This window comes from Peromyscus californicus, unplaced genomic scaffold, assembly GCF_007827085.1.
Source record: "Peromyscus californicus insignis strain IS unplaced genomic scaffold, ASM782708v3 Scaffold_2__1_contigs__length_46816999, whole genome shotgun sequence".
In the NCBI taxonomy this organism is placed as follows: Eukaryota; Metazoa; Chordata; class Mammalia; order Rodentia; family Cricetidae; genus Peromyscus; species Peromyscus californicus.
In genome coordinates this window covers 10,529,410-10,550,004 of record NW_026294540.1, presented here as the reverse complement: position 1 = coordinate 10,550,004, position 20,595 = coordinate 10,529,410, and the positions used below count along the sequence as shown (strand labels likewise).

Below are 20,595 nucleotides of genomic sequence, written 5' to 3'. Positions count from 1 at the left end.
AACCCCCGTCTGCCAACCTCGTTACCTGCCTTTTCTTTTCTTGCTGCAATATATTCCTATGCCCATACACATTAATGTACGAAGACCACAGGAAATGGAGTGTGGTGGCACACACCTATGACCCCAGCCTGTAGTCCTGGCACTCAGGAGTGGAGGCAGGAGGATCCAAAGCTCAAGGTCATCCTCGACTATGCGGGAGGTTTGAGACCTCCCTGAGCTACACCAGAATGTCAAACAAAAGACAATACACTCCACACAACATCTTGACTGCCACAGTCCCCTACTTCACAGCCGTCTCAGGACAAGTCCTCACACTTGCTGGCTCCACTGCCCAGGCTGCACCTGGGATGTTACCCAGATGCTTCAGGTTCTCAGAGTGACAGGCACTCCTGAGCCACCAGTCTGGATCGGGGAGAGCTATCCTGGCCCTGCCGGCAACAATGCACCCACCCCCTCCCCAGAGTGAGGCACCAGCTAAGGGGACCACAGCCTTTTCCTCTCCTGACCATGCAGGCACAGGACACCAGGGGGCACTGTGATACCCAAGCGGCTACAGAGGGATCATCTCTACCAGCAGCCACCTCGGTGATGGAGACAAGGTTCCCACAGCCTCTTTCATCCCTGTCAATAGACTCAAAGATCCTGTCCCCATAACCTTCCACCAAGAAACTAAAAGTTGGCCACCTCGTGCGACAGGACCCCAATGGTCCACTTTTTAAAGGGCGTTTGACGCAATCTATCTGCAGGAAGGATGAAGGACATCTGGCCAGTGGCCTAATGACAGTCTCAGCTGCCCCTCGCCGTCGTGCCCACGGCACGGTGACCCCAGACTCGGCTCTTACCTGTCTCTGGCTCTGCCTCGGCTTTCTCTGCAGTCTGTGCAGGTTGGGAATCTTTCTTCTGGGGGGCTGCGCCAAAGACACCAATTGGAGCCCATTCCAGGTAGAGAGGGACATGATGAAACTGCAGAGACAGGGGTGCCCAGGTTGTAGGTTTCCCGTCACAGAGCTGGCTGTGAGACTCAGTGCCACCTGACAGAAGGGCCTGAGGGTCAGAGGTGACAGAGCCACGAGAAGCCAGGCACAGAGTCTTTCCTGCACTGGCCGGGCCCAGGGCCCCTCATATAGCCAGATGCCAGGGTACAGTCTGGAGAGATGAATAAAAGTCTCAGACAGACAGAAATTCCTTGTCCTGGGCTGAATGGTGGCTTCCCAAGACACAGCCACGTCTTAACCTTGAGCCCCGAAGCCTGCGACTGTGACCTTGGCAATATGAAGCAGATCCTGGAGTGAGACTGTCCTGTGCTATCTAGGTGTGCTCTTAGTTTCATAAAGTAGCCCCTGCCGGGGTGTGTGTGTGTGTGTGTGTGTGTGTGTGTGTGTGTGTGTGTGTGACATGCCCATAATCTCAGCACCCGGGAAGCAGAGGCAGGCAGCTCTTAGTTTCATAAAGTAGCCCCTGCCGGGGTGTGTGTGTGTGTGTGTGTGTGTGTGTGTGTGTGTGTGTGTGTGTGTGTGTGTGTGTGTGTGTGTGTGTGTGACATGCCCATAATCTCAGCACCCGGGAAGCAGAGGCAGGCAGATCTCTGTGAATTTGAGACCAGCCTGGTCTACTGAGCGAGTTCTAGGACAGCCAGGACTACACAGAGAAACCCTGTCTTGAAAAGCCAAAAAAAAAAAAGAAAGAAAGAAAAAAGAAAAAGAAAAGAAAATCCAGAAGGAGGAATGGGATGAGCAAAGGTGACCGGGTGAGATTGGAGTGACGATCAGGCCAAGGGCCACCGGGACCATCAGAAGCAAGAAAAGTAGGGAACAGACTCTGCCCTGCATCTGGCTGAGGCAAAGAACCTGCTGCTTGGTGGCTTCGGCTTCTGGCTGCCAGCATTGGAGAGCCCAGACTCGGCTGTCTGATGCCACCAAGTTGGTGGCCACTTGTCACACTAGCCCGGGAAGCTCACACCTATTAATTTTTCTTTACTCAGAAGTCAGGAGGCAGCCTCGGGTACCGCAGTGATGGCCAGCTCATGGCCAGAGCAGGGCAAAGCTCCAAGAGGGAATGTGGGTTTGGGTAGAGTCTATGTGTGCCAGGCTCACGCCAGCCTGAGGGCGACTCTAGCTCTTGGTGTCCCTCTAGGGCCCCACCAAGATCAGCGGCCATACCTTGGAATAGGCCAGGTGCCTGAAGGCCTTGCGGGCCTCCAGGGGCTCCAGGAACTCTACGATGGCCGTGATGCCACCTTCAGGCAGTAGCACGCGGCCCAAGCTGCCAAAGCGGCCAAAGATCTCTTGTAGCTCCGCTGCCAGCGTACCTGCTGGGAGGTTCTTAGCCAGGATCACAGTCTTACTTCGCTCTGCTGCGGCCTGAGGGGAAGAGATGAACGTGTGTGGGACAAGAGGACGGTCACCTCAGCACGGTTTCAGCACTGACCGTTGGTGGTGGCCTCCAGGAGAGAGGCCCCATCAGGGCCCCTTGTGGACAGGTTTGGAAAGCAGAGCTGAGTGGTTGGGCGGGGGAAGGGAGCTCACACGCTGATGTCTTGCTCACTCCATGCCCCACAGACAGCTCCCGAACCACACCTCCCCCAAATCACCCCAAGCCCCACAGATTCCAATAGTCCCCAACCTCAACCCAGACTGGCACTCCCAGGGTGGCCCCATGGGCTTCCAAAGGACAAGAGCCACATCTCAGTGCCCAGACTCCTTCCTGGCAGCGCAGACCTGCTGCCCAGGTGTAGACGGCAGGAATAGCCGGGGACCTTCACTGCTGGGTACACCCTACCCTCTGAGGGGATATTCTGAGGGGCCACTCCTCAGGCCTCCTCCTGGTTCAGGCTCCCATCACCCACAAGATCCATCCACATCTCTCCAGCCTCCCGGGAAACCCTTTCCCAGCTCTGCAACAGCCACTGGCTTAGAGCATTAAGAGACCCACTGTATGCAGTAAAGACTCACCTGGCTGAAAGAGTCCAGGCTGACGCCATTGTCGATAAGGAAGCTGCGGACCTCCTGGACCAGCTGGGTCTCCCCCAGAGCCACACGCACAGCCACGCTGCCCTTGGTCTCCTGCGGGAGAAGAGGCCTGGTGGTGTCAGGAGGTGGTTAAGAGGGAAATGCATGTGGTCCACACCCATCGTCCTCCACACTGGAGGCTCCCAGGACTAAGACTGCTCTGGACTTGTGCAGTAAACCCTGGACCCCTTGGTCCTTTTCCAGCTCTGCCTCGTCCCCATGGCTCACAATGCCCGTCCTTCCCTGGCTTTCCTCAGGTAGATGTCCTGGTGCTCTTCGTTCAGCTCACTGCCTGCGGGGGCTTCAGAGTCACCCGCCTCAGCCTCGGCCAGCTCCTACGCCAGCCTCGTTTGTGTCTCCCTCCACTAGAAGGCACCAGAAGAGCCGGTCCCCTTCTGTCCTGGGCACCGCTGGGCTCCTGACATCTGAGCCACAGCAACAGTCCCTCTTCACTTCGGTCGGGCTGTGGCCAGTGCCACTAAAATGTGGCCCGCTCAATTCGGTCCCGTGCCAAGTGTTAAATACACGCCCGCAGCAGACAGAGGGGGAAAGATGGCTCAGGCTGTTCTCATACTGGGCACATGTTCTAACAGCAGTACCTTAGACATGCTGACTTTAGATGTCATGAAAATGAGCCCTGCCCGCTTCCCCTTGCTTCTCTGAAACACGATCACTACCTCATCTGTGGTGGTGTGCTCCGTGTCCAGGGACAGTGCTGACCCATGTCTTGGGGATGGGGAAATGACAAGGGGGGGGGGGGGAGGGTGGAGCTATGAGCAAAATCAACAGGCATCCTCGCCGTCAGGGCGACAAGTGTGCTCCCACCTCAGGTCTGGCCTAGGGTAGCTCAGCAGCTGTCCAGGTCCAGACACCTGGCCTGGGAAAGAGCTGCTATGAAATAAACAACACTCACGGAGGCCCGTCACTCACATGGTCAAACACTTGACTCTTGGTGGCGTTGTACTTCTGTGCAATGGCGTCAGCTACGGCATTTGGTCCCATAAACAGTGTGTTCCAGTTGTGAGAGCTGAGGAGCAGGGGCAGGACAGAGGTCACATGGTGGGCCCTCCCTCCAACTCCCTCCCACAGGCCAAGTCCACCAGGCCTGAAGACTAGGAGACTGAGGAGGGCACCAACGGGCTCTCAAGCCAAGTCTCAGCCCGAGCTGGGGCAGGGACTCTGCACACACTCTCTCCTACGATCCACACTGTGCTCTGGGTGGTGGGGAGACGCTGTGTCTGCTCTCTGCACCCCGCAAGTAGGGAAACTGAGGCCCTGAGAAGTCAGGGACCAGGAGCGCCAGGAAGAGTGAAAGAGGCCATGGGCAGTGGACCCTGGGACTGGGGCGCAGCGGCCACTGTGGGCTGACTAGGACCTGGAGCTGTTGGCTTTGTCCAGGGCTTCCTTCTTCTTCTTGTAAGAGGATCCGGGGGCATCTGCTTCCTGGCTGGCTTCCTTCTTGATGGTGGAAGGTAGGACATGGAGCATCCTGCCCTGGAGGGAATGGGAGGAGGATGTGAACACAGGCTCACAGATTCCAACATCGGGTCCCCAGTTTGCGGAGCTATTTGGAAGGATTAGGAGGCAGGCTCTGAGGTTGGAAAAGCCCACACCATTTCCAGTTAGCTCTCTCTCTCTCTGCCTCGTGCTTGTGGATGCAGACGTAAGCTCTCAGCTGCTGGTCCAGTGCCTGCCTGTCGTCATGCTCCCCACCATGTGGTCAGACACGCTCTGAAACTGGGAGCCCCCAATAAACTCTTTCTTTATAAGTTTTAGATGCCCACGTGACACAGGGGCCTGTCACTGTGGTGAGGCCAACTGACATCACTGTGTGCAGGAGACACTGTTCACCTTTAAAAAGATTTAACTTTATTTACGTAGACATGTGTGTGCCTGGGCCTGAGTGTGTGTATGTGCACCGTTTGTGTCTGGTGCCTTTGGAGGCCAGAAGAGGGTGTAGGATTTTTCTGGAGCTGGAGTTACAGCTGGTCCAACATGACTTCTAGGAACTGAGCTTTGGTCCTCTGGAAGAGCAGGAAATGTCCATTTTTCTTTTCTGTTCTTTTTGTTTGTTCTCGTCTTTTGAGACAGGGTCTCACTATATAACCCTGGCTGGCCTTGAACTCACAGCGATCCACCTGCTTTTGCCTCCTGAGTGCTGTGGGCCTAGGAAGTGCTCTTACCTGTTGAGCCATCTCTCCAGCTCTGGAAACTGTTTACTTTACAAAGCACAGCTGCAGCCCCCCAGCCCCACAAACCTGCATCCTGTCCTGTCCTGTCCTGTCTGTCCCTACACAGTGAGAGAACATGAGGCTTACACAGGTGGGTGCAGGTCTAGCCTGATAACAATGACATCAATAAACCATGAACAAATAAGCCAAACAAGCAGCCTGGGACTAGGGCACGCGCGCACACGCGCACACACACGCACACACGCACACACACACACACACACACACCCCTACCTGCTCCCTTGAGCCCAGCAGCCCGACTAGTCCTGAGCAAACGTACCTGGAATACCTGCCCGTCCACCTCAGCGTAGGCCTTCACTGCGTGCTCAGGGAACATGAAGGTGACGAAGGCAAAGCCCTTGGGCTTCTTGGTCAGGCTGTCGATGGGATAGTGGAGTTCTGACAGGGGACCTGGAGATGGGAGAGACGTCAGTCAGCCGTGGGCCAGAGCACTCGTGCTGGGCCCTGGCCAGGCAAAGGTCTGGACTGGTGAGATCAGCAAATGGCTATTGCGGACCAGCCCAGGTGGCTGGGTCCCACAGGAGAGCATGGCGAGTGCCAGTCGGCTTACCAGCCCAGTGTTAAAGGCACTCTGTGTGTCAATCCTCAGAGGGGAGGTGGGCTACAGACCTGCTCTGCTACCTGCTCTATACGTGGCCTTCCCTTGTCCCTGTACGGACATGTCACTTAACACGCACAGGACTGTTTGCTCACCTGTAAAATGTCACAAGACCCCTGGCTCACAGGAGAGGTGTGGGGTGAGCTGTGCTAACACATGAGTGCAGCCAAGAAAGAGTGCCTCCTACAGGTGCTGGCATGGAAGGACCATGGCATCACCACACAAGCTAGGCAGTGCTTCCCACTCTGAACACAGGGACCATCATGTCCTTACCATGAGCCTCTGTCTTCCCAAACGGACACCTACAGTCTAGACAATCCCTCTCCTGTCCAGTCTGGGCACAATGGGAGGTTTCACTACCCTGTCTGCTCTCGAGTCCCCCTCCTCGTCCCTCCTTGGTCCTCCTGTCTCTGAAGCTCCACACCCAGGCTGTCCTTGGAAGAGCTACCTCAGGCATGTTGCAAGTGTCACAGTCTCGGTCCCATTTAGAGCCCTGCTGCCCTTTGTGTAATAATCCTGACCCCCCACGGGCAAACACGGCCCCGTGACCAGACGACCCGCTGGCCGGTGAGTTTTCAGCATAAGAAACCACAACAGCGGCAACAGGAAGAACAGTTCCTCTGCTCTGGGGTGCAGCTCGGTGACCAAGTGCTTGCCTGTCGCACGCAAGGCCTGGGTCCAGCCCCAGCACTGCTAGTAACCAAGTTAGCTCTGGGAGGGACTGCCCAACTGGTCCCCAAAACAGGACACAAAGGACATAGTGGTGGTCTCTCTAGCCAAGCCAGCTCAGGGTTCAGAACTGGTCAACTGGCTGAGACAGCTCAAGCTGGCTTAAGGGTTGTCCTCGCAAGGGGAGCACGTGTACAGAGGGCTGTTAACCTTTCCCCTAGTGAACTCTTCAAGTTTAGGGGTACTTTAACTCCCTGGCATAGTCCTGTATCTTTTTTTTCCCTTGAGACCGGGCTGGTCTGGAACTCACAGAGATCCACCTGCCTCTGCCTCCCGAGTGCTGGTGTGTGTCTCTGTGCCCGGCTATAGTTAATGCATCTACTTACAACAGCCTGAGATCCGGGCTTCTAAGGAGAACGTGCCCTTCTCCTGGGAGTGCTCACCCTGGGGGAAGCACAGAGAAGAGAGAGCAGAGGAGGAGGGAGCTAGAACTACTAGGACCAGGACCACTGCTGCTGGGCTCGGGTCCTTCACTGCTAACGGGTAGGTATTCCTGCTTCCTGTTATTCTAACTAAACCCCTGACTGCTTGACGTGCGTGCTGCATCTGAATTTTCTTTTAAAAGCAAGAATTGGAGTTCAGACTGGAGGAGATGAAGGCTCCCTTTAATAACAGCATCACACAGCAACAAAAAGACCACCCTCATGCTGGACGGTGTTGGCAAACACCTTTAATCCCAGCACTGGGGAGGCAGTGGCAGGTGGATCTCTGTGAGTCTGAGGCCAGCCTGGTCTACAAAGCTAGTTCTAGGATAGCCAGGGCTACGTAGAGAAACCCCATCTTAGAAGAAAAAAAATATATTGTAGTACATGCTGGGCGGTGGTGGCGCACGCCTTTAATCCCAGCACTCAGGAGGCTGAGGCAGGAGGATTGCTGCAAATTCAAGGCCAGCCTGGGCTATATAGCAAGATTTTGTTTCTAAAACAAAGAAGACTTCTGACAGCCAGGTGCCTCGGTGTCTAGTAAGGACAGGACCGCAGTGTGAACAGTCTGAGGGAGACACCACTCTCCCATCTACTCCACATTCTGAGAGAGTAAAGAGAGGCCCGTCCACATGGTAGAGGTGCGGGGTTTCTACAGAGAAGTCTCTAGCTGATGGATGCAGATACCACCCAGGACTGATTGGAGGCAGGACCCACCATAGGCAGAGAACAGCTTCTCCAAGTCTTCCTCGGAGCTGGTGTACGACAGGTTCCGCACGAAGAGCCTCCCAGAGTCAGCCAGGTCCTCCTCCTCCTCATGTTCCCCGAGCGTGCGGCCCTGCCAGGGTGTGGAGCTGCTCTTTGGGGGACCGTGGGCCGTGGGGGCCTTCTCCCTGAAGACCTCGATATAACGTCCACCTGCATGAAGACAGGGGTCATGGCTGTGGGTGTCCGAGGGTGGCCGAGCCTCCCGAGAGTCCCGAGAGTCCCTTAGCCTCTGCTCTGCTGCTGTCCAGAGCCTGCTGTCTCTACATATGATCCTGTCTGCAGTAGACGGTTCCCCAGGCTGCAGCCGGATCCACTGGGATCGCGCTCACCTTGGCAGGGCTGCCACAGCCCCAGGGAGCTTGCAGGGCCATCCCAGACGGCAGGAGTCAGCAGCTGGGTTCCGGGGCCTCCCCACTCCCCCCACTGGCTGATCTGCCTTGGGAAGGCTTCACATGACAACCCGACCCGGGACATTGAGCGAGTGAACCATGGCATGCACCACTCAGGCCAGGTGCCCACCCGCTTCACCCGGCACCCATCCTCCTCCTCTACTCGGTGCTCCATCAGGAACCATCACCTGACCTGCTTACAGGACTCCCTCCCATCCTCCCTCAGTGTGACTCTTCTCTGTCAACGGCCCACCCCTGCCTCTGAGCCACTTGACCATGCTGGGTGGGTAAGGCCAGTGACCTCCCAAGTCAGCCAGCGTCACAGGCTGTTCTCGAGACCAGAAAGCTGTTCCAGGGAGCCAGAGCTCAGGTCAACGCAGCCTGCCCCTCTGCACACCACTCAGGAGAAAGGCATTAGGTGCCCACTTCTCCCACCCTTCCCTGTGTCCACTCGGTGGCTGCTCCAGAGGGAGGGACTGTGGACTCTCTGCTCCCTGCTGGGTCCCCAGGGCCCGGAAGTATCTCAGCACCAACGTGCAGTCAGCCTAGGGACGGCCTGCACTGGTGTCCCATGCGCCCTTACCCATGTATTCCCGGTTGCACTTCAGAGCTTTCTTCACGTCGTCCTCGCTGCTGAGATCCACGAAGACATAGCCTGAGAGAGGACGGTGACAAGCAGAGTCACAGGCAGAGCTGGGAAACCTGTCTGTCACCCCCCCCAGGATACAGACACCCCCACACCCTCCAGCAGCTTCAGACCATGGGGGCTGGCTGTGAATGGAGATGTGGATCCCAGGAGTGAATAGCATGGCCTTCCTGCCCGTGCCAGCCCCACCCTATTCTTGAACAGTCTCTGGAGACGGTTCAGCAGTCAGGGCCACCTCCACGACCACTGTCCCTGGAGCTCAGAACCAGGCCTGGGATCCTTCCTGAGGGGGAGCCTGACGGTGTGAGGTGGTAGAGCAGGGTCACCCCTTCCCTAGAGGAGTTAAGTCACATGCCCGATGTCACACGGCTGTCTTGACAGCAATGCCACAATGTGGCCCAAAGGCCAAGGGTTTTCCACACGAACCCTTAAGAATTCTTTCTGTTCTCTCTTCTGTTCTCTGCAGGGATGTCACCTACCCACAAACCTACTTCACCCTCTTCATGAGCCTTCCGGGGGGCACTGGCCCACACCCTGCCAGACCAGCTGAGGGACCATTATGGCGTCCCCAGCCCCAACCCCACGGACCTATGCTGGAGAACACACTGACTGAAGTCCCTACGTGGCTGAGCCCCACTCCCCAGCTCTTTCACAGCCCCACTGGCTGCCCTTGAGAGCGCCATGTTCCATGCTGGTGTCTCCCAGCTGCAGACCCAGTGGGCTCTCTCGGCTGTGACACACTCTTCTCTGCTCCCTGCCCAGTCTCTAAAGTGCTGTAAGCCAGGGGCACCACCCATAGCAGCAGCTCTCATGGAGTGGGCAAGGCCGCTCTCAGTGTCAGCCCCTCGGCCCCTCACTGCTGGGTGACAGGCCCATCCCACTGCACACAGGGACTGAGGTGACGGCCCCTGTGCTGCTAAGCTGGGATGGAGCCCCTTTCCCCCCCACTGCCCTCTTCAGGATTAAACGTGAGGAGAACTGGCTTGGTACAAGATGTGACAAAGCCAAGAGGGGCATTGGGGAAAAAACGGGACATGGGACAGTGACCTGACTGTCCCTGGTGCATGGGCACTTTATCCCCCAGTGCTCTGCCCAGGTGGCCTTTTCCTGCCAAGGCTGTGGATTCCCACCCCACAGGGCCTTGGCGTGGCTCTGCAAGATGTGGCTACATTCCCGCTGCTCCATCTCCCCCAGCCTCCTGGCCTGGCCAGCAGGTAGGCCCCAGAGGTGCTGGCCTCCCCCAGCTCCAACTCTGGCACATCACCAGACTCTCTGCCTTATGATGGCCCAATCCAGTGCTCTGAGGCCAGGAGACCCTGGCGGACCAGAGTGGAATCCTGGGAAGACACTGCCCAAGGCCATGCCACACACACTCAACAAGGTAGAACTGTCCTCTGTCAGAGGTGCCCATGGACAGTGCAGCCAACCCTGGACCCGTTCGCATCTACCAACAGAGCATGTGAGCCTGTCAGTGTAGTAGAGGCTGAGAGGGAGGGAGACACGGCCAGAAAGGAGTCACTGTACCAGGCCACCAGACGCAGGGACAGGAGACCCTGGTCTTTGCAGACGAACTATGCTGCCCTGAGGGCAAGAGACGGCAAAAAAGGACATGGGTGTCTTTAAGGCAGCCTGCGGTGGGCAGCCTCGGCGCTGTGGTGCGGGATGGCCTGCCTTACCTGTTTTATTCCCGTGAGCATTTCTCACTATCCGAATGGCCACTGGCTTCAGGGGCGCCAGGAACTCTGTGACGTTTTTCTGGAAGGAAAAGAAATGTGTTTCCCCTTCTATCTTTTTTACTTTTTTTAACAAGTGAAATACTTCATCAGACAATTAACAATTAGCAACTGGACAGTTAACATTTTCTAACGTTTTCTCTTAGGATTCCAAGCACCAACAACCAGACCAGGGACATAGCTCAGTGGCCGAGTGCTTGCCCCTCAGTTCCTCAAAGCAGAGAAATAAGCGCCTGTGACTGGTCTCATTATGCCTGTTAAGTCAGGCTCAACGCCATGGATCTGGCTTAGTTTTTTCCTTCCTGGGGTTTGAACTGAGTTCCTCGTGCTTGCGCAGCACACACTCTGTCCACTGAGCTCTCCCTCCAGCCCCGTGCCCCCGCCCTTTTAAACAGTGAGCCTGTCCACCCGGGCGCCAATGTGAGGGGTGGGGCCAGTCTTCACACCGCCATCCCTCTCCTTCCCATGTCAGCGCCCGGGATGTTACTCAGCAGCCTCCACGCCCACTTCTAGCTCACTCACACCCACTTCCACCTCACCCTGGCACCCCACCCTCCTCTCCGCATCCCGTCTTCAAGAACACACACCTCAGTGACATTGAACGGGGCTCCCCGGAGCTTCACGGTGTAGGGGGTGGTGGGTTCCTTCTTGCCGGCTGGCTTCTCTACCTGAGTGATCACGGAGAGAAAATGGTTGGGGCGAGGACCTGATACCCACACGGCAGGTGGCGGCTGGGACGACCTGGAGCTGGAAGGGGCGCCTGCTGCTGGGGGAGCTGGACAACGCCACGAGAATCCATGCCTGCCGTGGAGGTGATGGAGGTGGAGGAGGAGGCAGCTGCAGAGTCTTTACCGCACCCGACATGAGGGCTGCATGTAGAGCCTGGCAAGCCTTCGGCAAACCAACAGAGGCCTTGGCCCCCGGGGAAAAAGAGAGTACCACTGAGGCTGAGCTGGCCCTGTAACACACACTGCCCAGCACTTTCCGGTGCCCAGCTGGGCAGTGCAATTCCACCGGGGTGCTGAGATCAGGCCCAGAGTTCTGGAGTTCCAACAACTCCAAAGAGCCTCTGCTCTCGGTTTCTCCTTTGAAGCTCAAACCTGCCCTTACTGGAACTCCTTTCCCAGCAATGCCTGTCCTGGGCTGCTGCGTACCCCCGACTTCCTTCACCACATGAACCCCAAGGGCTGCCCTGGCTTCAGTTGAAGGACGCATGAATAGTGACTATACCATAGTCCTCCTCATGAATCTGAATGACCCAATCCTGGCACCGCAGGGACACACGCCATGAGGTGAGGTGGAGATTAGAGGCCTGCGGGGTGGATGTGTCTCACCCAGGGGTGACAGGTACTGAGAGTCAGTGTGGGATGTGAACTCCACACTGCCACATAACCTGGACCGGGCATGTTGGTCTGAACTGGCAGCAAATGAAATGAGGAATGGAGGCCTCTCTGCCTCTCACTGCAGAACAAAGAGCAGGGCAGGAGATGGGATGCCCTGGGGAGGAGATGTGGTCCCCCCAAGTGTCCAAGTGTCCTCTCTCTACAGCACAGAGGACCTCCTGGTGGGACACGGGGTGGGGGGCATCATCAAGGCCTCAGACATCTTCGAAATCTCGGCTTCAGGCCCCACCATCTCCCAGCCATCACCGTGGGTGAGCCACTGCCCCTCCCAAGACCTGCTTCGTCACCTGTGCAGAGGACTGTGATGAGAATCAGTGATTTGCCAGGGATGTTACCCAGCGTGCAGTGAGCCCTCACTGACCTCATCTGGCAGTGGAAAGCTTCCTCCCATCTATCTGTCTTGTTGCTAATACACACGGCAAGACCCATCCAGCTCATCGATACCCCACAACTCCAGACAACGGGCAGCCTTCCCCACCGGTTCAGGAGTCTAAGCTGCATAGACAACCTGCGGGCAAGTGGCCTTCCCTCCAAGTCAGTCCCCTAGGGAAGGGGATGCAGTGACCCTGGTGACCAGGCCCAGTCTCTCCCTCCGCCCTCACAGACCAACACACACCTTGCCAGTGGCGTCCTGAGGTCTCTGGCTCCCAGGCACGGCTCCCCGGCTCCCACTCTCCTGCTGGGCTGGGGAGGCAGGGGAGTCGTCCTCTTCCTCAGCCTCACTGCCTTCTTCACAGTTCACTGCCTCATCTTCACTGTCCTCTTCATCCTCGTCGTCGGCGGAGGACTCCTCGGCCCGCACCATCTTGGATTTCAGGTAGTCCATGTCGGACAGCTCCCTCTGTGTGGCCGCCTTTGGCTGCAGGCCTTGTTCCTCTGCGGATACAGAGGGTCAGCGACTTAGCGGGCAGAGACAACACGCCCGCCATGGCCAAGGCCCTGACACAAATCAACTCCAGCCAATTCTCTGATGAGCGACAGCTGGCGGCGAATCAGGCCACACTCGACTGGGCATGTCTTTCACCCTGCCCGTGACACATGGCGATGTGTCGCTCGCTTCCTTCACTCTCCTGGCCCACTCCAGCCCCCTCTCCCCTGTAAGATTTAGTTACATGTGTGTCTGTGTGCGGATGTGTGCACATGAGTGCAGTGCCCACAGAGGCCAGATGAGGGCACTGGAGTCCCTTGGGCTGGAGTTACAGGCAAATGTGAGCCAGTGTGTAGGTGCTGGGAACTGAACTCAGATCTGGATGAGGAGTATGTGCACGCGATTGCTGAGCCAATCTCCCCAGCTCCCCAAGGTCCCCCCTTTACGTTCATCTTTCAACAGTCTTAAAATAATACACACAACACAGCTCACGGCAGAGGCCGCTATAATCTACTGGTTCGGCAAAATCCACGAGTGCCGATTACAGTCCTTGTCAGACACTAGGCTTCTGTGTCTGTGTCCTTTACTCTTGGTGTCCCTGGTGAACAGTGTACAGTTTGCACTAAAGTACAAAGGTGTGACACACTCCATGACAAGGGTTGGCGGGGAGGGAGCAGGAAAGAAAAGCCTTCCTGAGCAGAGGAAGGACGGCCATCCCTCACTGCAGCCTGCATGACCCTCTGAGCACACTGTGGGGCTGTGACTCTGTCCAGCACCCTGCAGCTGTTTCCAGTGCTCAGGGTGGAGTTCCAACTCCCTTCCCCTGGTTCCCTCTGCTTTAACCTGTAACCAGGCTGTGCCTCTCTAGCTCCTGGGCCATCCTTTCCTTTGAGCCTTTCCAAGGCTGTTCCCCTACTTCCTGGGCCTCTCCACCCTCAGTCCCACAGTCCTCAGCTCAGCAGACTTTACCAGGCTGAGCTGAGTTAGTCCCATATCCTCACCGATAAACCAGAACAGCTCTTATGGTGGACCACATCACTTAGGGCCTATGCTCTGGGCTCTGATTGGCTACTTACCAGTCACAGCAGGACCCATGAGGACAAGATACCCTACCGCTATCCCCCAGAGCTACAGGAGCCCTTCTGGGAAGCTTTCCCACACACATCCTGTACTGTTTCCCTGGCACACCGTCACCACACATGCTCCACTGGGAACTACCTGCCTCCGTCCCTCTGCTCTTACCGGGAGGCCTACTCTACAGGTACAGGGACTCTTGGGATCTTTTCTCACTGCGGTATCCACAGTCTCCAGAGCTGTGCCTGACATACTGCACATGCTCGGTGACTACTGGCTGAGTCAGGTGACCAGATCTGCCTGGGGGAGAGACACCTGTGGGTGGACTACTCATCCCCCAGATGGCTAGAGGGAAGCACCTGGCTGTCCCTTTCCTGTGTTACCGGAGAGTGTCGCACAAAGCGTCCTTGTGCCCATCAGGTCAGGACCAGGCAAAGGCCTATGTGGACCCGAGGTACACACTCACCTTCAGGCTCCTCTCTAGCCAGCTCCTCCTCACTCTCCTGCCCCGAGTCAGAGTCGGAGTCAAAGTTCAGATAGTCACTTGTTGGCTTGGTTTTTGCTCTTGGGAGCTCAGTGTCCAAAGCGTCGTTGGCCCACGTGGCCACCTGGGTCCTCTTCTGGTGAATTGACAGAAACTCCTGGAACTCGGCATCTTCCTTCAGCTGTGGCAGTGCAGCCGGGTGGGAGGGGCAGGAAGGAGGGAGATGAGGCAGAGGTTCAGGAGGCTCAGATCTCCAGCCCGCCACCCTCTCGATGTTCACAGCCTTCCCTCGCCACCCACACAACATTCACCTTCGCCAGGTCACTGGGCACCTTTTTCTTCTTGTCATCCTGGAAGTGGAAGGCAGACAGGGTCACACCGATGATGGGGGAGGGAAGACGGAAGTGAACTGCCCTGGGCGCACCCACCTTCCAAAACCATCCAAAAGATACTTCCAACTCCCTGCCAGCCAGAGACCACCCTGCCAACGCTGGGCACAGGGCTGGGGGCACCGCTAACGTACTTTTTTAGTGTCTGAGGGAATGGAGCCTTGCGATGGCTGCTTGGGCTGGCCTGGCTTCTGGGCATGTTTGCTCCAGGCTCGGGGTTTTGTTGGGTCTCCAAAGGACTTGCAGAATTCCACCTGCATAGGAAAGGGCTGGTTTCCACAGCTGCTGCGGTCGGTACCCAGGCACGTGTGTGCCCTTTCAGCACCAGGAGCACGGTTTTCCCAGAATGCAGTGGTCACTGACTTGCTGAATGCATTTAAAGCGAATCACCCAACCTAGACATCGTCCTCCAAAAGTCATCCTGGCCACTGCCATTTCCAGAGGACTAGCTCTGCCTCCCATGCTCTCTAGTAGAAGGTGACAAGAAATGCTCCGGTCCCCTCTGCTCAGACCAAAAGGTTAAAGTAGAGATTGGGTGGCCCAGGAAGCAGGTGACGACAGAGCAGAGACAGAACTCAGGGCACATGGGGATTTGGAGTACACGTTCACCTCCTAGGCTAGCAAACGATGTCGGGGAGGTGGCAGCTGCCTGGCACGGGGCAACAGGGAGTGATGGCTGTCAGGGTGACTGTTTACCACGAGGCAGGCTCAGTCACAGCAGAAAACAAGTCCAGGGTAACAGGGACAACAAGATGACCACAGGAGTGTGGAAGAATGTCAGGGACCACACATAAATGGATGCATCCCTCAGCCCTGGCACCTCAGATACACTCTCAGCCAGGCAGCCTCGGGAGGACACTCCCATGAGCCACTCCCATACATTCCAAGCTATTATTGGTCAGCAAACCACTTTATCCCAGTGGCATCCCCATAGAAGTAACTGTTTCTATCCATTCTACCATAATTATAACGTGTTCAGGGCACAAAGGTCAGACAACAGAAAAGAGTACTGTGAAATTTGAACGCTTTAACTCATCAGACACTCTGGAGAGGGCCCAGGGAATAGGTAGCAGACTCTCTGGGAATGATGCCTGGGCACCTGAAAGCTTGCGTAGCCCTGAAGTAAGGCAGGCTCTCTAGGGCAGGTGGGATGGGACTCCCTCGGACTCACTGTGATCCGGGACGTGTCAATAAAACTCCGGTTGAAATGGCTCAGGGCCGCCTGGGCCTCCTCCTCCGACTTGAAGCCTATAAAGCCGAACTTGCGGAACTTGCCATCTTTGGTGAACTTGAGGCTGCAGTCGGTCAGTGTGCCGAAGGCGGCAAATAGCTGCCGGAATCGCTCCTCCTTCATCTAGAGCACAAGGGACATAATAAGAGGAGATGGGGATCCCCAGAGCAAAGGGACAGACAAGCTGGAAGCCCAGAGGTCCTGGAGGGTGACCTGAGATGAACAGACAGCAACATGCACATTTTTAGGGCGGCCAGGTCCCAGCTCAGAACCGGATACCAGCTGAGTACCCCTAGGCAGGCTACTCACTTCTTTGGTGAGGAAATGAGATCCCAAGGCACCTCACATGCTCTCTATCTTATCCTATTCCCTATGAAGACCATATCAATTACAGCATCCATCTGTGGCTGAGGCTTGTCCAAATAAACAGATAGATAAGGGAAACTGTATAAACGGTTACCAACCATGGGAGAGAATAATGGAGCCCATTAAAGATGCTCACACCCGCCGGGCGGTGGTGGCGCACGCCTTTAATCCCAGCACTCGGGAGGCAGAGGCCGGCGGATCTCTGTGAGTTCGAGGCCAGCCTGGGCTACCAAGTGAGTTCCAGGAGAGGCGCAAAGCTACACAGAGAAACCCTGTCTTGAAAAACCAAAAAAAAAAAAAAAAAAAAAAAAAAAAAAAAAAAAGATGCTCACACCCTTATCCCCAGCACCTGGGATTGCACTATGGTACACTGCAAAGGAGAGTATGCAGCCCTGGCTGGCCTCAAACTACAGATCCACCTGCCTCCTTTCCCAGTCCCAACAGGCGTGCTCCACCACACCCAGATATTCCAAAAAAGGGTTTTTCAGATGCTTAAAAATCTGCTGGGCGGTGGTGGCGCACGCCTTTAATCCCAGCCTCAGGAGGCAGAGGCAGGTGGATCTCTGTGAGTTCAAGGCCAGCCTCCTGGTCTACAAGATCAAGTTCCAGGACAGGCTCCAAAGCTACATAGCAAAACCCTGTCTCGAAAAATGCAAAAAGTGATAAAGCCAGGCATGGTGATGTGCACCTTTAGTCCTAGCACTCTGGAGGCATAGGCAGGTCTACATGTCAAGTTCCAGGCCAGCCAGGGCTACTAACCAGACCCCGTCTCCAAAAACCAAAGAACCCCAAGATGAAAGCTGGGTACGCCGAGGCAGAGGGAGGAGGAGGACGGCAGGTTCAAGGTCAGCCTGGCCAACAAACTAAGACCCTGTTTTTCAAAAGACCCTCCAAAACTGAAACCCCCCTGGGGGAGAGCATCCCGGATCTTCTGGTACTTCAATGCCATCAGTGAGGTAGGAGGCTCAGGGTGGGGAAGACTAGATGGGGGAAAATGAGAGGGAAAGAATCAGAAGACCAACTGTTCTGGGCTTCGAAGGGTGGGGGCGACAGAAGCAGCCATGAGTCAGAGAAGGCAATGGCCAGCAGACGTTGAAGAGGCCTAAGAAGATCCGCTGGCAGCCTGGTCCAGCCTTGCAGCCCACAGCCATGATGCTGTCATGGCTCGTTGACCTCAGAGACGATAAAAAAAAAAAAAAAAACACAAACAAAATACTAACATTGTTTCAACTACCTTACCATGGAAGTAATGGGAAATTAACACGGAAATTAACACGCTCTACACTATAATGTGGCTTCAAAAGTCCCACAGTGTAGACAGCTGGCTCCTACCGTTCTCACACCAGCTGGATTTTCATGGGGCTCCAGGGCATTGGTTCTCAACTTATGGGCCGCGACCCCCCGTTGAAGGACGCGCATATCTGATCTTTACATTATAATTTATAACAGCAGCAAAATTATAGTTATGAAGTAGCAACGAAATAATTTTATGGTTGGGGGGGGTCACCACAATATGAGGAACTGTGTTAAAGGATCGCAGCATTAGAAAGGTTGAGAACCACTGGTCTAGGGGCATATGGCCCCACCAACAGCCAAAATAAATTTTATTATTTATTTATGTATGTATTTATTTGCCACATCATCTTGCTCTGTAACCCAGGCTGGCCTCGAACTTGCCACCCTCCGCCTCAGCCCACTGAAAGCTGACAACGGGTGCGTGCCAACACGCTTGGCTTTGAAACAAGTCCGTAGCTGCGCTTGCTCTGTAATAGTGAAACAGTATTTTAGTCTGCTTCCTGCTGTTGCCCATACACAGCAAAACCAAACGCAACTTGGGGGAGGAAAACGGCTTATTTGGCTTAGGGGTCCCAATCACAGTCTGTCATCCAGAGAAGGCAAGGCAGGAACTGAAGCAGAGACCATGGAGGAACTCTGCAGACTTATTTGCTCAACTAGAATTTTTTTTTTTTTTTTTTTTTTTTTGTTTTTTGTTTTTTGTTTTTCGAGACAGGGTTTCTCTGTATAGCTTTGCGCCTTTCCTGGAACTCACTCTGTATCCCAGGCTGGCCTCGAACTCACAGAGATCTGCCTGGCTCTGCCTCCCGAGTGCTGGGATTAAAGGCGTGCGCCACCACCGCCCGGCTCAACTAGAATTTTTATACAGCCCAGGAGCACTTGCTGACGGGTGACACCACCCACCGTGGGCGGGGCTCCCCCATGTCAGTCACTCATCAATGTCTCACAGACTTGTCCACAGGGCAACCCCTATGGAATCAATTCATCAGTTGAGGTTTCCTCTTCCTATGTGACTTCGGTTTGGGTTAAGTTGACCAAAGTTAACCAGCACCACAAGGAGGGGTCCTCTGAGTGCCCATCTAATCACCACATGCATGAGTTGGCTTCCTCCTTTACCCGGCATGGCACGCAGTTGCCGAATGCCTGCCTGCCGGGTGCCAGGTTCCGGGATCACGGCTGGGATGCCCCGTCTCCACTTAAGGGGAAACCACTGAATGCCGTTCCCGTCACTCAGGTCCTCAGGATCACTTCCCATCCTGTTTCCCCCAACCGTCTCGGGAGTGGGAAGGAGAACCACGTGGATCCACCCGGGTCAACAACTGCATTGAGGGGACCGGGGTCCGAGGCATAAGGTGGAGGCTGACATCTGCCTGCAGCAGGACTGTCGGGTTTGGAGTCAGGCACCCGAGGTGGCAACAATCAACAGCGATAATTATAACGATAGCAGCCACTCTCCCTGCTTTCCAGCGGTCAGAACCCCCATTGGGTTCCGGACCTCCGTACTCCTGCACCAGACTTAAAAAAAAAACCCCTCCATCCTTCGGCCTCATTCTCCGGACCCCCGCCCTCGCTTCCGGACCCCTCTCCCGGCTCCTGCTCACCCCATTAGGGAGGTTCTTCACGATCAGTCGCGACATGGCTGCCGGGTCCCCCTCGGTTCTGATTCACGAACCCCGCGACGCCGACTTTCCACAACTTTCACGCCAGCTCACTGGGCGCCGCCATCTTTGGCGAGTCACGTGGCCTCCGCCAGGGTCCACCCGGAAGTGGGTGTGGCCTCCCTGGAGCTTCTCCGGGGAAGTCCCACCCTCAAGAGGGAGGGGGCGGGGGGAGAACGCAGCGCTTGCATTCTGCGCAGGCGCAGTTTCTCCTCCGGGTCCTGGAGGAGAGGCCAATGCCTGGTAAGGCCGGCAGGGGGCGCTGGTGCCCAACGCTCGCAGGATGACCCCTGGGAAAGAGTAGGGATTTTTGCTTAAGAAAAACTTTTGTTGTTGTTGTTGTTTGTCGGACGGTGGTGGCACACACAGCACTCCGGAGGCAGAGGCAGGCGGATCTCTGTGAGTTCGAGGCCAGCCTGGTCTACAGAGCGAGGTCTCTGGCTGTTACACAGAAAAACCCTGTTTTGAAACAACAAAAACCAAAACAAAACCTTTTTACAAATTCATTTATTTGTTTATTGTGCATATATGAATATATGTTATATATGAATACAGTTGAATATATAGTGTGTATGAACATGTTCATATATATGAACATATATACACACTATATATGTGTGTGTGTGTGTGTGTATGTATGAACATGTTCCAGGGTTCACATGTGATGGCCCCAGAGGACAATTTGGTGGGTCTCGGGGATCAAATTTAGACCATAAGCCTTGGCGGCAAGGGCCTTAATCAACTGAGACATCTCACCAGCTCCCTTGCTTCCTTTTTAGGATAGAGAAACTGGAGGCTTAGAGAAACTGCCAGGCTCTGACTCAATGGCTGAACATGCCCCGTGGATACTGGTACAGGGTGTGAGTACTGGCGATAACCACCCTGTTTTGTGGGCAGGTGAACCGGGGACCTGATGAGTGAAACAGCTTGATTCAAGACATGTAGGTTCTAAGTAGAAAGGCAGAGATGAGAACCCAGAGCCCCATAGTGCTTACCAAGGGCTTCAATGGCAACCTTACAGGCATCCCACAGCTCTCTGGGGAGCTTTTAACCCCTCATCTGCCAGCCTGGGGGTTGAGTTCTTGGCCAGACTTGCCTCTGAGGGCCTTGTGCCTGCTGCAGTTAGATGGGTTTTATCCTAGGGCACAAGAGCATCAGACTATTAAGTTCTTAACATGTTCTTAACATGCATTTCGGAGCCTTTGCTGGATCTGCTCTTAGGTGGGAGAGGTTTTAGAGGGGGACCTCTGTTTTCTCTCCAGAAAGGGCACAATCTATTAT

The 20,595-nt window shown here is 55.4% G+C and overlaps 1 protein-coding gene across 5 annotated transcripts in view; it reads right to left on the bottom strand.

Annotated features, from left to right (window-relative positions):
* The window catches only part of Rbm19 (RNA binding motif protein 19), a 216,391-nt gene extending 196,984 nt beyond the window's left edge, over positions 1 to 19,407 (bottom strand). For 4 of the 5 annotated variants that reach the window (XR_008222017.1, XM_052755199.1, XM_052755201.1 and 1 more), the window contains exons 1-16: positions 19,258 to 19,407; positions 15,935 to 16,117; positions 14,898 to 15,017; positions 14,686 to 14,724; positions 14,357 to 14,555; positions 12,565 to 12,824; positions 11,133 to 11,213; positions 10,489 to 10,567; positions 8,750 to 8,821; positions 7,727 to 7,927; positions 5,520 to 5,650; positions 4,384 to 4,502; positions 3,939 to 4,035; positions 2,952 to 3,062; positions 2,160 to 2,360; positions 843 to 963 (exon numbers count right to left, since the gene is read on the bottom strand). Coding sequence is in view for 4 of the 5 variants with exons in the window: in XM_052755199.1 (XP_052611159.1) it covers positions 843 to 963; positions 2,160 to 2,360; positions 2,952 to 3,062; positions 3,939 to 4,035; positions 4,384 to 4,502; positions 5,520 to 5,650; positions 7,727 to 7,927; positions 8,750 to 8,821; positions 10,489 to 10,567; positions 11,133 to 11,213; positions 12,565 to 12,824; positions 14,357 to 14,555; positions 14,686 to 14,724; positions 14,898 to 15,017; positions 15,935 to 16,117; positions 19,258 to 19,293 (2,050 nt within the window). In the remaining variant the exon portion in view is untranslated. The remainder of the gene's footprint in view (positions 1 to 842; positions 964 to 2,159; positions 2,361 to 2,951; positions 3,063 to 3,938; positions 4,036 to 4,383; positions 4,503 to 5,519; positions 5,651 to 7,726; positions 7,928 to 8,749; positions 8,822 to 10,488; positions 10,568 to 11,132; positions 11,214 to 12,564; positions 12,825 to 14,356; positions 14,556 to 14,685; positions 14,725 to 14,897; positions 15,018 to 15,934; positions 16,118 to 19,257) is intronic. The other variant, XM_052755200.1, reaches the window with a different exon arrangement.
* Positions 19,408 to 20,595: the final 1,188 nt, after the last annotated feature.